Source organism: Teleopsis dalmanni, chromosome 2 (assembly GCF_002237135.1).
Source record: "Teleopsis dalmanni isolate 2A chromosome 2, ASM223713v2, whole genome shotgun sequence".
Lineage (NCBI taxonomy): Eukaryota > Metazoa > Arthropoda > Insecta > Diptera > Diopsidae > Teleopsis > Teleopsis dalmanni.
Window position 1 is genome coordinate 105,085,130 of NC_051847.1, and position 16,963 is coordinate 105,102,092.

Here is a 16,963-nt window from a genome sequence, read left to right on the forward strand (position 1 = left end):
AAGTCCAGATGCACAACCTATACGAAGACCTCAGCAGGAGCTCAACTCTGATCGTAGCGCATCCAGTGGCAGAGTTATTCGATTACCTGTCAAATTTTTGACATAGGATCAAGTGCGTGTAACGTGGCATCGTTTCTACTCAACCACTGGTGGGGGAGTGATGTGGCGCTCATGTGGCATCATCAAAAACAGAAGTTAATAAATTACAAATCAAATAAAAATTTGACAATCCTGTTTTTTAAAAACACATACGTTCAAGTTTTAAGTTCGTTGTTATCGAAGCAACATAATTGTTAGTTGAAAAGAAACTTTAAATAAAATTATTAAAAACTTATATTTTATTGCATTCTTTACTACAAGTCTATTGTTTTAAATAACAATAGCTGACGCTTTCATTTGTATATAAAAGGCGTGTGGATAAAATAAAAAAATAAAAATTTGAAAATATTAAATTTATTTTGATAATTTTATTATAATAATAATTTTATTCATATATATTCAAAAATCTCGTCATTATAAGTTACTTACATATTAAATTAAACTCTTTTTAACTTATCTCCCACACAATTTGCTTGGGAATGATGTTTTGCAAAATAGGGAAAAAACTTCCATTCCCACAATATTCAGAAAAGGAAAACAGGGAAAAAGGGAAAAAACTCTCATTCCCATATGCTTCAGAATAGGGGTGTACATGTGGAGAATTTGCATAAATTTCTGTCCTTACATATTTGTGCCAAAATGGTAATACAATTAATATCCTTTAGGGCCATGTTAGGCAGAGTGTCTCTGGCACGGCATGAGTACATTTTTGTTGTTTTCAATGCAAATTTTAAATTTGAGAATGAGAAAAAATATAATATGGTCGTTCAAACTCTGGCATGAGAGCCGGAGTATTTGTGCTCCGGCACTAATGCAAAACAGTGTTGTTTAGTAATAAATGGCAGTACGCAACACAGCCTTTTTCTATAAATCACTAATAATATAATTATTACACGTTCCAGTTTTAAAGAAAGGCGTAAATACTGTTAAGTACTGTTAACAATTATTGTAAGATAATATAATAATAAATTAACATTATTACAGCCTCTATGAGTTTTTTCTTGCGAGTTATTTTTGGTGGCAAATTGAAAGTCAACATATCTAAATTTCCTTTTAAGTTTATGCACAACCAAAAAGTATTAAAACATTGTAAAAATACGAAATTGGCAATATTGATGTGACACTCTGCATAACATGCATTTTCGGCATAGCCCGAAAGAGCGTAATTTCCCGTGCTCGAGACACTCTGCATAACATAGCCCTTAGCAATTTCGCATTGTTTCGCTCAATACGGGTAGAGCTTCCATTCTTTGCTAGGTATTCTTTGGTTTTCACTACATGACTCTGGTAATACTGATTTTAGGAAACAAAAGAGATGTTGGTTAATACAATACAGAATGAAAATTGGCTTTCAGTATTTCTAAAAATTAGTACATTGAAAGTTTTATTGATAGGTGGAAGGGAAGATATGTTGTGCAAGTGTGTTTTAATAAATTATTTTACATTTTCAAGTATTAGTATTTATATTGAAAATATTAATTAATCAACTAAGTCAAAATGTTGTATTTATTAATATACTGAGTGGATTGTGTGAAGTACCTGTTGGAGAGCACAATCAAAATTTAAGATTTTAAGCTTTTCCAAACTACAGGAATTTTTTCTAAACTTATATATATTTATATATATAAATAAATAAATATATATTTAATGAATTTGAAATTTAAAAACGTATCCGTTACCATTAACAGAAACATTAGTTTTTGACAAATAAGAAGAAAATAATTCTGTTAATAAATGGATACAATATTTTTGTACATCATATGTATAAATAAAAAAGTGTAGTTATCTACGTATTTTGTTAACTTAAAAATTAAGTGAAAACTAGCTCAATATTCATTACACCTTATTTAATAAAAGTGTTGTGGTAATTTGAAAGTAATTGGACTCATATTGTTCGTTTGCCAGCTAAATTTCAAAAATAAAAGTTGCTGCAAATAGAAATGCAGCTCATCTTCATAACCGCATAATTGAAATAACGCTACAGTGCGCTAATGTATGAGAATGTATCTATACTTCGGTGTAAGAAATATTGTCTATGACGTAATTTCCGTGTGACGTACGTGCCCGTTGTAATTATATTTAATGGGAGTATAACCGTGTACTAAACATAAGTATGAAAGAATTGAATTCACATTAACCGGAATGGTTAAGTATATAAATTTATGAATGTTACATTTCTTATGATTCGTTTAGCCATATCCTAATAAGTATGAAGAATAAGTTTATGAAGAATAACAATGGAATGTTGATTACCCGGTAAATTGTCTGTTTTAAAATCCATGTTTGTGGTTAATAGAATACATAACAAACCCACTTGGCTTTGAAGTTGTCTTCTTTCGCTTAAATATCCAATTTATCGATAGTAGACTGTTGAAAGTATTACTATAATTTTATTGGGCAACAATGCATTAATTCCGGTAATTGTCTTTTGATTGAAGTTAGATTATTTTACAACTCCATTATATTCACATACATATAAACGTAGTAAAACCAAATTTCAAGTAATCATTCAAAAAGTATTTTAACCAAAAAAAATTTTTAATTAAACTCTGTATTTTAAAAACAAAATCAAACCAAGAGGAGATAATCTCATACTTTAAAATAACTAAAAATAAAATTTTTTAAGTAAAATATGACTCTTGGAGAGAAGATTAAACATAATGGAAATATGTCAACTTTAGCAACGAAGAATTCCAATCAAATAATATCACAACAAAATAACGAGCATTTGTCTGTAAAGGAGAAAACAAGTGGAGACGCTGGAAATAATGCAAATACTATGCAGGTACGAATTACTAACAATTTTCTGATATATTTGTTATTATTTTGTTTAGTTGGTGTTTATATTTTAACCCAAATGCATATCACACACTCTATAAATTTTGTTGGTACTCATAAAAATAAATCTCAGTACATCCAATTACTCACTGATCTTAAATAATGTTATTAATAGTTCATGTGTTTTAATATGGTATAATGGGGAGACTATGACAATGATTTTGGCATATATGTTACAGACAAGTAAACTTCTAAAAGCATGAAAATTAAAGATCACAATACATAATAGCGATGAGATCATTATTAAATAGTGACTTAACAATGAAGCAAATTACACAAAACAAACTGAGAAATAAATGGCGTAAAGAATAATTAAAAACATAAACCGGAATAGTGTCCGAAAGAGATGAACCATATATTTATGCATGACGTCACTACCCCAAATACCACGCCTTACTTAATATGCCAAATAAAAAAGACTAACAAAAATTGACAAATTTTAAATGCAATAATTTAAATTGAATTTACAACTAAAATGTTAGTTAATGGCGGACGTATGCACATATAGCCGTTCGTTCTAGGTGTGATTGTGCGTTACGCGGTGTTCGGTTACGATAAGCGAACTAACGAATCTACTTTAGACTTCAGGTTACCATTACAGCATTACTGAAGCGAAATCTGAAGATGAGGCTGAAATACTGAGGTGAGGTAGCGTATACATGACGTTGTTGCATTTTATAGGAAAGATAATTAACTAATAAATTATTTTTAAAGCATTTGTAAGATACAAGGAAAAATTTAACTTTGACTTGGATATGAATGAGGGATACATGACATTTTAAAATCAAAATGGTATAGGTACTTGTTTGCAATTATAAATAAATAATTATGCAAAAATACATTGAGAATGAAAAAGTTGTTTATGTATCAATAGATTTTGAAAATTATTTCAACAAGCATTTAAATATGTATGTTTAATTGATATAATAGAAGTTTATTCATTTAAAATGAAAACATAAATATAAATGTTAAAAGTTTAAACACAATAACAACATTTAATATACAGCAAAGCCTCAAATACTCCTATAAAGCAATTACAGACAGCACAAGATCTGGTTTTAAGAAGACTAATTAAGATTCCTTGGTATATTAGAACAACAGACATGCATAGAGATCTAAGGATCGATTTAGCCCAACCCCGCCCTAACAAACCTTAAGTCCACCTCACGACGCACAGGAAGATATGCTGATCTACGGTCCGTCATCAGTTAAAAGATAAATAAATGATAATAATTCTAGTATAGTTAAAGCTTAGTGTGGGGCAGGAATAAGCCCCTCAGCCACAAAAGAGTAAAAGTGTGCAATAGCACTAACTCAAATCACAACAAAAACAACAACAACAACATTTAATAATAAATAACAACTGCAACGATATCGCTATCATTTTTTATTTATTAAAAAACTATTTCGGAACGTACAATGTCTCTTGAACGTTTTATTTTTAGTCCTTTAGCTGCAATTACAAGTTTTATTTAGTTTAGTTTCTTTTGTTTATTTTGCTTCATCATTTTATACCTGCAATTATTATTGCTGATACATCTGATACATATCAATCTTTCATTAATCATAGACGTAATATAAATAAAAATTTCTATATGTAGGCTGATGTAACGATATCATTTTTACGTTCTGCTCGTAGCGGTGATTTAGAGAAAGTCTTGGAATTTCTTGAAACTGGTCAAATAGTTGACATTAATTCGAGCAATGCGGTAAATAGTTAACAATTTTAATAAATATAAAATATATTTTAGTGTTTTATTTGTAAACTAGAATGGGTTAAATGCTTTACACTTAGCGGCAAAAGATGGATACATCGATATAGTTACTGAACTACTTCGACGAGGTATCAAAGTGGATAATGCTACCAAAAAAGGCAATACTGCATTACACATAGCATCATTAGCTGGTCAAAAGGATGTAATAAAATTGCTTCTAAGTTACAACGCGAATGTTAATGTACAATCTTTAAATGGTTTTACACCGCTATATATGGCTGCTCAAGAAAATCATGATGCATGTGTACGTTTTTTGCTGACTAAAGGTGCAAATCCTTCACTAGCTACAGAAGTAAGTTTAAATTTGATTTCAGTCCCTTTTAAGAACCATATAAAGCATCGCTACTATTTTGGTCAATCCGGCTATTTTAAGCAAGCTTTTCTAATTCTAAATTCCGATATCTCGAAAACCGTGCTATATCAGCATACAGAAAATTACCGATTTGAAGAATACTCGATGTAACAAAGCATCTTAATGGCGAACAAACAAATGCTTGCATTTATTATTCTATATAAAAAACCTAAAATCATCTATCTAAATAACCAATGATTTATACCAAATTCGTTATTTTAGATTATGCATATTTGACTCAAACACTGAAATATAAAGACATTCAATTTTTCTCTGTTAAAAAGATCATGAATTCTGAAAAGGTACACGCAATAGGAAAAACATGTATGTTCAAATATATAATCTATCGGACTTATTATTTCATGTATGATCGTTATGTGATAAATTTTTCCAGGCTTTAAGTTTTTTTTTTTAATTTTATTTTTATATAGTAACTTATATAAAAACAAATTAATGATCAAATAAAAAATATCACAGTTGGTAACTTATGTATATTTTTATTTTACAGATATCTTAAGTGTTATTACAAAAAACAAAAAAAAACAGTTAATAATTCTTTAATTTAATTATATTAAATTTAGTATGTAATTATATTTTATGTGCTTTATGTAATAAAATTTACTTTACAATTGTATTTTATATGATTTACTTATATAATATTAAAAACAAAATATAAAACATATTTAATTATTAAGCATGATGTTTGTTAATATGCTTCATGATATTATTGCTACTATAAGGCATAGTACTGTCTTCACTACCGGACTATTGGATTAATAGCATTCACATTAACAACAACTGTGGTTGCTGTACTGTCGGTGCTTACTCACTTTATAATAAGCAAAGTTCATATATTTGTATGACGCCATAATAAAATTTCATTAAAAATCAAATTTAAAATTATTTGGAAGAACTTGTGCATTGCATGCACACAAAGCCAATCATATATTTCAAGAAAAAGCAGCACAACTTTCATCATCACTTTCAACAATAATGCCTAACTTGTCCTCGCATACAAAGATATTTAATAAGTGTGCAGTAACACAATAATGGAATAAATGTTGTTGCTGTTTGTGTGTCCAGTCAGTATCAAAAAACTATACTTCTTTCTTTGGATCCCTTGGTACGCATGAACTAAGACCTATGTATGCATTTGCTCTGATAATAGAATTTTTTATATATATTTTTGCCCAAGCAAAAACTCCTAGTCACTAGTGGTGACTCCATCAACAAAATATTAGTGATCATACATGAAATAATAAGTTCATGTCTGTTTGAACAGACATGTTTCTCCCTTTGCGTATACCTTTTCAGAACTCATGATTTTTTTAACAGAGGCAAAACAAATTTCCTTTTTTGTTTATATTATATTTAAACAAAGTGCAAAGTTTAAATGAACAACAATTAGTCATATTGACTAACAAGAGGTTTTTTTTATTTTAATATTACTTATCTAAACTGAGCATATAGATGTGAGCTATTCATCTCCTTGCTGGTTGAAACGCCTCAAAAGATTCTTTGGTTTGAAGCGACTTTAGCATCTGTATGTAACATCGCAAAGTAACGCCTTGGCTCAGTCTGTCATAATGTGTTTTAGCTGCCTTCTGTATACCATACAGTAGGTATTTTAAGGTTGCGATGTAGATCAACATTTCACACATATCACGGAGCGTTAACTGCATCGCTAAGTGCTTTGTTTTGAACCTTTATCATATAGGCGAGACAAATTAAATGTCTTTATATTTCTATGTTTTTGATCTCACCATTTGGCATTCACAATAACTGTTAAAGGTACTTACTTCAACTAATTTGCGAATATGATAGAAAATTTATTGCTAAAATAATGAAGTGTCGCACTAAATTTTGTAAAACACTGAAGATTTCTATACAATAAGGTTAAGCAAATAAAATACATTACAATAAAATCGTGATATTATAAAATTTAATGTTACATCAACTAATAAAAATGATATCTTTGTTTAACGAGTGAACTTTGCTGGAAAGGTTTCGTTAAATTATAGAGCTTTATTACTTTACAAATAAAGTATACTTTACAGTTATAATCTTTATAAATCAAAAAGTATAAAATAACGTAAAATTTGAAATATCAGAGTTTGAATTTATATTTTTAATTTACACACCTAATTGTTATTACGAATTTATTATATTACGTAATAACAATTTATATCCTACAAATTTATTTTTAGGACGGCTTCACTCCACTTGCAGTAGCGATGCAACAAGGCCATGACAAAGTTGTTGCTGTACTTCTTGAAAGCGATGTTCGAGGTAAAGTGCGATTGCCCGCATTGCATATAGCCGCTAAAAAGAACGATGTTAGTGCTGCAAATTTGTTGTTACAAAATGAACAATATCCTGATATAATATCTAAATCCGGTTTCACCCCGTTACATATTGCAGCGCACTACGGCAACCTGGATATTGCTAATCTATTAATAGAACGTGGGGCTAACGTCAATTTTACTGCTAAACATAATATTACACCTATTCATGTTGCTTGTAAGTGGGGAAAAACAAATATTCTTCAATTATTGCTTTCAAAAAATGCGCAAATTAATGCAAAAACAAGGGATGGTCTAACGCCCTTGCACTGCGCATCCAGATCTGGACATGTGGATGTGATCGAAACTCTTTTAAATAATAACGCCCCGATATTGTCCAAAACTAAAAATGGACTAAATCCGCTTCATATGGCAGCACAAGGTGAACATGATGAAGCGGCTAGGATATTATTAGCGCATAAAGCTCCAGTAGACGAAGTAACAGTGGACTATTTAACTGCGTTGCATGTAGCTGCACACTGCGGCCATGTACGTGTAGCACGTTTATTATTACAGTACAAAGCAGATCCTAATGCACGTGCTTTAAATGGCTTTACACCTCTCCATATAGCCTGCAAGAAAAACCGTATTAAAGTTGTGGAATTATTGCTCAAACATAATGCAAATATTAGTGCTACAACTGAATCTGGTTTGACATGCTTACATGTTGCCAGCTTTATGGGTTGTATGAATATAGTAATCTATTTGCTTCAGCATGATGCAAATCCAGATGCAACAACTGTGCGTGGGGAAACACCTCTGCATTTAGCCGCACGTGCCAATCAAACCGACATTATTCGAATATTGCTACGCAATGGTGCGCAAATTGAAGTATATGCACGCGAGGGACAAACACCTTTGCATGTAGCATCGCGACTAGGAAATATCGACATTATTATGCTAATGTTGCAACATGGGGCCAATGTTAATGCTACTACGAAAGACATATACTCTCCACTGCATATTGCTGCAAAGGAGGGTCAAGAAGATGTAGCACAGATTCTAATTGAAAACAATGCACATCTGAATGCTATAACGAAGAAGGGTTTCACACCTTTACATTTAGCAGCTAAATATGGCAAAGATAAACTGGCTGCATTGCTAATCTCCCATGGTGCTGACATTAATTGTCAAGGTAAAAATTCGATAACACCTTTACATGTCGCTTGCCATTATAATCACCAAAATGTAGTACAATTACTACTTGACAAAGGTGCCTCCCCACATTTATGTGCCAAAAATGGACATAGTGCATTGCACATTGCAGCTAAAAAAAATCAAATCGAAAACGCTGAATTGTTACTACAATACGGAGCTGAACCAGATGTACGCAGTAAAGCAGGTTTTTCGCCTCTTCATCTAGCTACTCAAGAAGGTCATATTGAAATAATAAAATTGTTATTAGAACATAAGGTAGATCCTAATGGAATATCTAAAAATGGGCTCACCCCACTTCATTTATGCGCTCAAGAAGATCACGCAGAAGTAGCAAGGGTATTACTTGATCATCAAGCTCGCATATCAGATAAAACTAAGTCTGGTTATACACCACTACATTTAGCGGCACACTATGGCCAAATTAACATGGTTAAATTCTTATTAGAAAACGATGCCAACGTAGAAATGATTACCAATGTTGGATATACTCCTCTCCATCAAGCTGCTCAGCAAGGTCATACGATGGTTATTAACTTATTGTTACGACATAAGGCGAACCCCAATGCTGTCACTACAGTAAGCTTTATAATATTTATCGATATACTTTTAAAATTTTTGACAAAATATTACTTTAATGTTAGCATATTGTTTTAAGCATTCTTTTTTATATTCGCCATTTTTCAAAATTTCTTTGCTTACTAAAATGTTTTAACGAGATTTCAAAAATGTAAGAATTTTTGGCTGTATAGCTGTTGCCAAGCATAACTAAAAATGCTTTAGTTATGCTCATAGTACGTTTTGCACAGTGTGATATATACACATTCAAAAGTAACAAATTATTTAGTTTCGAAGTTAACTAGTTAAATAAACATTTCCATTTTTCTGATAAAAAAATAACATAAAAGCATTATTTTGAATTATGCTAAATTCAGCAAAATGTATGCGTATGAAGTATTTTTGTGTACTGATATGTAACGAAAGCAGCTTTTTGTGATCTATTTTTAAAATTATAGTATATACACAATGATTGGAAGTAAACAAGTAGATACATACAAAAAATTAAAATGCAAATCAAATCGTTTGTAGTAGTACTCTTGTGCGGATAGAATTGTGTTCCTTAAATTTTATATTTCACATATATGAGAGGAGCTATAAGTACAAAATTAGTTTCCAATCTTCGAACCATTTATTATTTAAGAAAACTAAGTGCATTTTTTTAATCAAACTCAAGCGGTTAGGTGACGTTTTGATAAGAACATAATTATTATATGTATTCTTTTTTTTAAGACATATATATCTAACAGCGACAGCTAATCATCTCTCTAATCATAGAATGGTCACACCGCATTAAGCATCGCCAATAGTCTCGGTTATGTGACAGCAGTGGAAACTTTAAAAGTTGTTACGGAAAAAACGATTGAAAACACAATAGTTGGCGTCTTAGAAGAAAAATACAAAGTGGTTGGCCCAGAGTTAATGCATGAAACCTTCATATCTGACTCAGAAGAAGAGGGTGACGACGAACATTTGGATCATCAGCAATACAAATATATGGCAACAGATGATTTAAAAACGACGATCGAAGGAGATCATAAAAACTACGATAATATGGACAATGAAGAGCAATCAGATGAAAAAGCTTCAAAAAGCAATTTAGAAGGTGAGCTTTTTTTTTAAACTTACTATCAAAAAAATTATAAAATGTGAATTAAAAAATGTGTGGAAAATTTATTTAAACACTTAAAATCAATAACATAGTTATTATTTGCAAATTTTTTGATTTCTTATCTATATATCAAATTATATTTATGTTAAACTTCATCGATAATGAACAACTTATTCAAAGTTTTCCCTAAAATTATTAGTGGATGCAGTTAAAATGAATGTTACTAACGTTGACCTTTCAAATCAAGTGGATAATGTTTCAATTACTCGACCACCTTTGCATTTGGGGTTAGTATAAAACACATACCTTTGAGATCCAGACTAATAGTACTCATTGGCTTCTAAGTTTTAAATTAGAGGGTCTCAATATGATATGACTTCACTTGCATTGTCATGTATTTATTTTATATATCTTTTAAATAGGTTTCTGGTATCATTTTTAGTAGATGCTCGTGGTGGTTCGATGAAGCAATGTACCATTCACAGACATAGTGGTGTACGTATTATTGTACCTCCAAAATCATGTGCCCAACCTACAAGTAAGTATTTGAAAATTTATATATACACATTCTTAAAAAAATTTCACATATATTTACAACTTCAACAACTTTAATTTTGAGGAATAACTTGTCGTTACGTTAAACCATTACGTGTCCATAACCCCCCACCACTTATGGAAGGAGAAGCTTTGGTTAGTCGTATAATCGAACTATCGCCAGTGGAAGCAAAGTTCTTAGGGTACGAAATTTTGACATTTAAATACCGAATGTTTACGTTAATTTCATTTAATTTACCACAGACCTGTTATATTAGAAATTCCACATTTTGGTGCGTTATGCGATAAGGAACGTGAAATAATTGTACTCCGTTCTGATAATGGTGACAGTTGGCGAGAACACACTTTATATGAAAATGGAGAAGACATCGAGATTCATAAAAAATTTAATAATGAAATAAGTGGTATAAACGATTTGCATTCTCATCGTGTTATTCGTATAGTAACACATAGCTTCCCACATTTCTTTGCTGTATTATCTCGTATAAGGCAAGAAGTACATGCTATTGGCCCTGATGGTGGCACTGTATCTTCATTAGCTGTTCCGGAAGTTCAGGCAATTTTTCCATCAAATGCACTAACAAAAAAAATTCGTGTCGGTCTTCAGGCACAACCAGTTGACCTAAATGGTTGCTGCAAAATGCTAGGCCAAGGGGTTGCTGTATCTCCAGTAGTTACAGTTGAACCGCGTCGTCGTAAGTTTCATAAACCTATAACTCTTAGCATCCCGGCACCGAAAGCTTACACACAAGGCATGGTAAATTCACCATATACAAATAATGCACCCACATTACGCTTATTATGTTCTATTACTGGAGGGCAAAATCGAGCCGTTTGGGAAGATGTCACTGGGTCTACTCCACTGACATTTGTTAAAGACAGCATTACATTCACAACAACCGTGTCCGCACGCTTTTGGTTGATGGATTGCCGTAATATTTCAGATGCAAGTCGAATGGCAACCGATTTATATTCCTATATGACTCGTGTACCATTTATGGTTAAATTTGTAGTTTTCGTAAAACGCATTTCGGCTACAGAGGCAAAGTTATCAGTATTTTGCATGACTGATGATAAAGAAGAAAAAACTTTGGAACAGCAGGAGTACTTTAGCGAAGCAGCTAACAGTCGAGAAGTTGAAGTTCTCGAAGATCAAGATATTTACTTGGAGTTTGCTGGTAATTTAGTACCAGTTCATAAATCGGACGAACAACTACATCTGAAATTTCGTGCTTTTCGAGAAAATCGTCTGTCATTTTTAGTACATATAAAAGATCCAGATGAGCAACCATTTTCACGCATTTGCTTTATGAATGCGGCAAAAGTAAATCAAAATTCATCGACTCAAAAACCAATTTGTATTTTGAACATTTCACTTGAAGGGCAAGGTATCATCAAGCAGAAGTATGGTATTGAAAGCCTTCACAACTCCATTAATAGTTTGAAACATAATTCCAGTGATATAGTTATGCTGGAACACACGAATCTTCCAATAAATTCAGTAAATGAAACCACTACTACTAATGATATACAAAAAGCAGTTATTAGTATCTCAGAAATATGCAATTTATTGGAGAGCGACTGGTTTAGTCTAGCCAAACAATTGGGTGTATCCGAGACCGATATCGATTTAATAAATAACGAATATTCAAATCGCCAAAACGAAAAGCCTTTCGTTATGCTGCGTCTTTGGCTACGCCAACAAGGAAAACATGCCAATGGTAATACACTGGAGCAAGCCTTACGTCAAATTGGGCGAAGCGATATAGTCGATAAGTGCATTTGCAATTTTGAATCTGTAACAAATGATACAGAGCGCAATTTAGCTGAAATAAGGATAAATGATAATGATTTAAATTTCACCGAATATACAAACAACAGTATTGAATCAAAAAACTTTCAAATTTCCAACTCTTCATTAGCTTCATCGTCGTTAATAAATACGCCTTTTGTTAATAACGAAGAAACACAGGAAAATAATATTGAAAGTTACGAAGAAAAGTGCGACATTGGATCAGAAATTTTTAATAAGTTAAAAACAGAAACTCCAGTAGTTCAAGTAGAAACTCTCCAACTTCAAAACGGTAAGAAACAAATAGATAATCAAGAAATATTATAACTTATTAAGACCCATTATTATGCAATGTTATCATTCTACTAAAACCCCTGACAATAACATTATATCTACGTTAAAGAATTTTCTTTGAGATGAACACAATCAGATGTTTTTTTGCGTATATTTTGCGACATTTAGAAATTAAATTTAGTTGCATTTAGATTGAAAAATAAAACTAAATTATATTTGCAATGAAAAGTCCTATTTACTTTTCAAATCTAAATTTTTTACTTTGTAGGCAACATCACCTTATGGTGCATCCACACCAAAGCGAACGCTTGCTAACGAACGAACATTCGTAGGCAATCGTATCTGCAAAAGTTCGTTCGTTTGCAAGCGTTCGCTTTGGTGTGGATGCATCTTTGGAAAACACCATTTTTGTACCTATTGTAAACTATTGTTGATATACGCAAACAGTATGCTACAATTGTAGTGTTTGGGCGTATGTATGAACACTATAAAATATTTGTTTTAAGTGTTTGTGCATTCAAAGGTACAGAACGATACGATACGTGGCGTACTGTACAGTTCGTTCCTTGAATTAAACAAAAATATCTGATATCGGGAAGTCAAAGGCAAAACTGTCCCCCTTTAACTTTGTTAAATCGTAATGTCATAATGGTAATGTTATTTCATTAGCTTACTTTCACACATGTCATTTCACTACGTTTCTGATTTCCATCCAAAATTATGTTCAAAGCAAAAACATTTCTATAGAATTTTTGATATGTAAAAATTATAATATTATTTTAAATTGACAAAATCAAAATGTAATCATCTTGTGCAATTCAAAATATTAATCGTTAGTATAGCACAGTATAATATTATGTCATTCTAACTAGCTTTGAAGAGCATACACAATTTTTATATGAAACAATTTACAATTTCCATTTCGAAATATTTTGCTTTATCTATGTTTACATTTAATCATAGTTTCTATTGTCCTCAGGACTGTCTAAAGGCACCGACCCAATCTCTAGTCAATTACATAGACGTAGCTAGATAAACATATGCAAAAAAGATAAGTTAATAACGAAATACTACGAGCAGATACTGTGCAGCACATGGATATATCTAGTCTTTAAGATATATGCACACAATGTCATTGACATTATTTCAACAAATGTATGATATGTCTTTATGTTGTTGTTGTTGTAACCAGCCGGGACCTGCTTGTGGAGTCCCTTTGGGAGGTGTTGAACGGTACTTGGTCGTCGTAGGTGACGAGTGGCTCCGGGACGTAGACTCCACCGTTCTTGGAACCATATGTCTTCATCGTCATTTTGAGTGCGTGCATCGAAAATTGGATGCGTATTCTACTAGCGTTTCTGTACAAGTAAAATGCGCTCGTAGCGTATATGCTATTTGTTATTTTCTTTTCAGTTGCTCTTTACTATGTAATAACAGTTACGAACATTTCAAAACTTATTTGGACAACTGGGACGTGCCATATGAATAACTGTGTCTTTCTTCTTCATGTTCTTAAGAACTACAGTTGAAATTAGGAGACAACTGAAGTCGTTAAATAGCAATTATTCCATCAAATAAATTTACGTGTATCTTAGTAAACGTGGACTTTAACATTGCATTGTAATAATGGGTTTTAAAGTATTAAAATTATAATTTATATTGTTTAAATTTTTTAGATAAGCATATTTTGTGTGGTTTGCTTTAAGATATAAAACATTTTAATATACAGTTAATTTTCAAATTTTTTTTTTAATTTAATGGTTAACTACAGAAATAAGCACACCTACTAAATCCATAGATGAGCAGCAAAACCAGTACGACATCGATGTGATACGCACTATTGCAGAGGAACATACTCGACAGGTTTTGCAAGAAGCACAACAAAATATCGAGAAAGGCAGTTTACCAGAAAACTACTTTTAAGTGTAATTGTTGTTCCCTTCGTAGTTACTTTAATTAAAATCTTTAGTTTTGAGGGGCAAGTAAAAATTTTAATTAAAAATGTTAACTTTATAATGTATATACGAATACATAATTCGTATGAATACAAATTCACTTTCGAAAACCGCATCTTTTATAAAATAAGAATATGTATTGCGGCTTTTTTAAAAATCATTGTTCTTGATTATTTATTTATACTGATTAAGGTTTATATGAAAAATTATAATTTGTATAACTAAATTAAAAATTAAATAATATCAACAAAAGTTATCCAAATTTTTTTTTAATTATCATTTTAACAACAATAATCATAATAAAACTTTTTAGTAACTGCAAAAATTCCGGACATAACTTTATTATTTATAAGTAGAAATATTTATACAAATTGTACTTTATATAAAGCAACATTGTTCTTATGTTGGGATTCAACTAACTGTCTCTATTAAAGAAGTTAAGAAAACTTTATCTGTTCAATCAAAAATTTTATATCTTATTACGATTCCATTTTGAATAGAAAAGGGGGTAATAATGAGAAAATTTTTTATTTTGAAGGAATAAATTGTTCTCATAAACCTTCATCAGTATACATAAATAAAAAATATATATACACAAAAATTTTTTTTACTTAAACGAGTTCCGTTTTTAGTATGACAATCTTAATGTATTAATAAATTAGTTTCAGAGATTACTTTGCTGAATTGAAATCAATAAAAATATTTGTCGTAATAGATAATGGACCGGCGTTTGAGTTTAGAATGTGCTGAAAAGGCACAAAAAGTTTTCCTCAAAACTTGGGATAGTGAACATGATGTTATAGATACATTTGTCAAAACAACTTTCCGAATCATCTATTAAGAACATTATTCAATATGTCAGTGGGTTTGTTGAAACGATTAATATCTCCAATCTTCTAAATTCATCGCTGCCAGAGAGTATAAAACAAAAATGATTACAGAACCCGATAAACAATGAAGACGCATATATTCCCAGTTATTATTCCAGAATACACTACTGCAACAGTTTCCAAATGGTCTTTTGAAACTATATTATTCCAAGATTGGCTTCTCGTTAAAATATTGTTACAAATACTTTATTCACCTATTTTCTTAAATTTATTAATTTTAAATTGAGTTCGAAATTTATTGTATATATAGAGATATTGCATACTGTATGTACTCTATCGTGTTAAATTTGACGAAATTGAATTAAAATAGGTGCACGTCTCTTTCTTGTTATGAACCAAAAACATATAATAGCATATATATATTATTGCATGAATAAAGAATCTAAAAAATGAGATCCAAGATTTTAAGACTTATTTTGTGATATTACTGTGAGCAACTTAGTTGTAAGTATTATTAAAAACGATTTTTTATTTGCAGCAGACTTGTATACATAAAGAGTAAAAAACAAATCTAGAACTGCTGTGTACGCCATAAAACATATTAGGGGTTGTTGAAGTTGTGATAAAATTTACAAGTTGAAGTTAATTTGATAAAATTAGCCTACTCTGCACTTTAACTAATCTTACAGGGTAATTATTAATTTGACTAGGTTGCAAATTTGTCTCATGATCCAACATTGATAAGGAATTGTAATAAGCTCTTAAACCATTCAAACTATTGAAGGAATTGTGTTCATTAATTAAAAACTTTATTAAAAATATGTAGGGTATTTACAAAAAATAAAATTTGCAAACAATTCTCAGTTTTTAACTCACTTGAAATTTGGGAACGCTGAGGTTACACTCCTGAGAATTGTGTGAACTCTCTTACTTTCTTAAATAATCCATATCCGCCCAAGGATATTTTTTCGAAATTCTTGATCAAAATGTTTTAATTAGTAAGAAAGTGGGGGGTGTGGAGTGAAATCACAAATGTTTTTGTAAAGCTAAAGCTTCATACATTCAAAGTAATGATATAATATATAAATAAATATAAACTCTAAAGTTTTTCTAATATAAACAAAAAATCCAAGAAAAGTGATAAAATTTGCTGTTCGATTAATCGAACGTTGGGCGGATATGGGCTAATTACTTAACTAGTACTAAATACGTTTTTGCCCACGCGATTTGATCCAGTGGAAACAATATAAGTTATCTCTCTAAGCTACGTGTTGCTGCACCTCAAAATGTGTTGCATGAATAAAACT

At 31.0% G+C, this 16,963-nt stretch overlaps 1 protein-coding gene across 7 annotated transcripts; it reads left to right on the forward strand.

Annotated features, from left to right (window-relative positions):
- Nucleotides 1-1,410: 1,410 nt before the first annotated feature.
- On the forward strand, nucleotides 1,411-15,778 carry LOC119680590 (ankyrin-3). Of its 7 annotated transcripts, none has more exons than XR_005252475.1 (12): nucleotides 1,411-1,518; nucleotides 2,726-2,884; nucleotides 4,539-4,646; nucleotides 4,708-5,004; nucleotides 7,272-9,140; nucleotides 9,897-10,224; nucleotides 10,430-10,517; nucleotides 10,653-10,768; nucleotides 10,850-10,967; nucleotides 11,029-12,869; nucleotides 14,643-14,849; nucleotides 15,489-15,778. XR_005252475.1 is itself a non-coding variant. In XM_038093493.1 (12 exons), exons 2-11 carry the CDS (start codon nucleotides 2,732-2,734, stop codon nucleotides 14,792-14,794), a joined length of 5,070 nt encoding a protein of 1,689 aa, XP_037949421.1. In that variant the 5' UTR covers nucleotides 1,411-1,518; nucleotides 2,726-2,731; the 3' UTR covers nucleotides 14,795-14,796; nucleotides 15,489-15,778. The 7 variants fall into 7 exon arrangements, 2 of the variants coding, with proteins under 2 accessions (XP_037949421.1, XP_037949422.1); XR_005252479.1 differs by having other exon boundaries at nucleotides 15,542-15,778; XM_038093493.1 differs by having other exon boundaries at nucleotides 14,643-14,796.
- The last annotated feature ends 1,185 nt before the right edge of the window (nucleotides 15,779-16,963 follow it).

Coding starts and splice junctions, on each gene's coding strand:
- LOC119680590 (XM_038093493.1), top strand. CDS start 2,732: ATGACTCTTGGAGAGAAGATTAAACATAATGGAAATATGTCAACTTTA. Junction 10,225..10,429: donor TTCAAAAAGCAATTTAGAAG/GTGAGCTTTTTT, acceptor TAAAATTATTAG/TGGATGCAGTTAAAATGAAT. Junction 10,518..10,652: donor CGACCACCTTTGCATTTGGG/GTTAGTATAAAA, acceptor TCTTTTAAATAG/GTTTCTGGTATCATTTTTAG.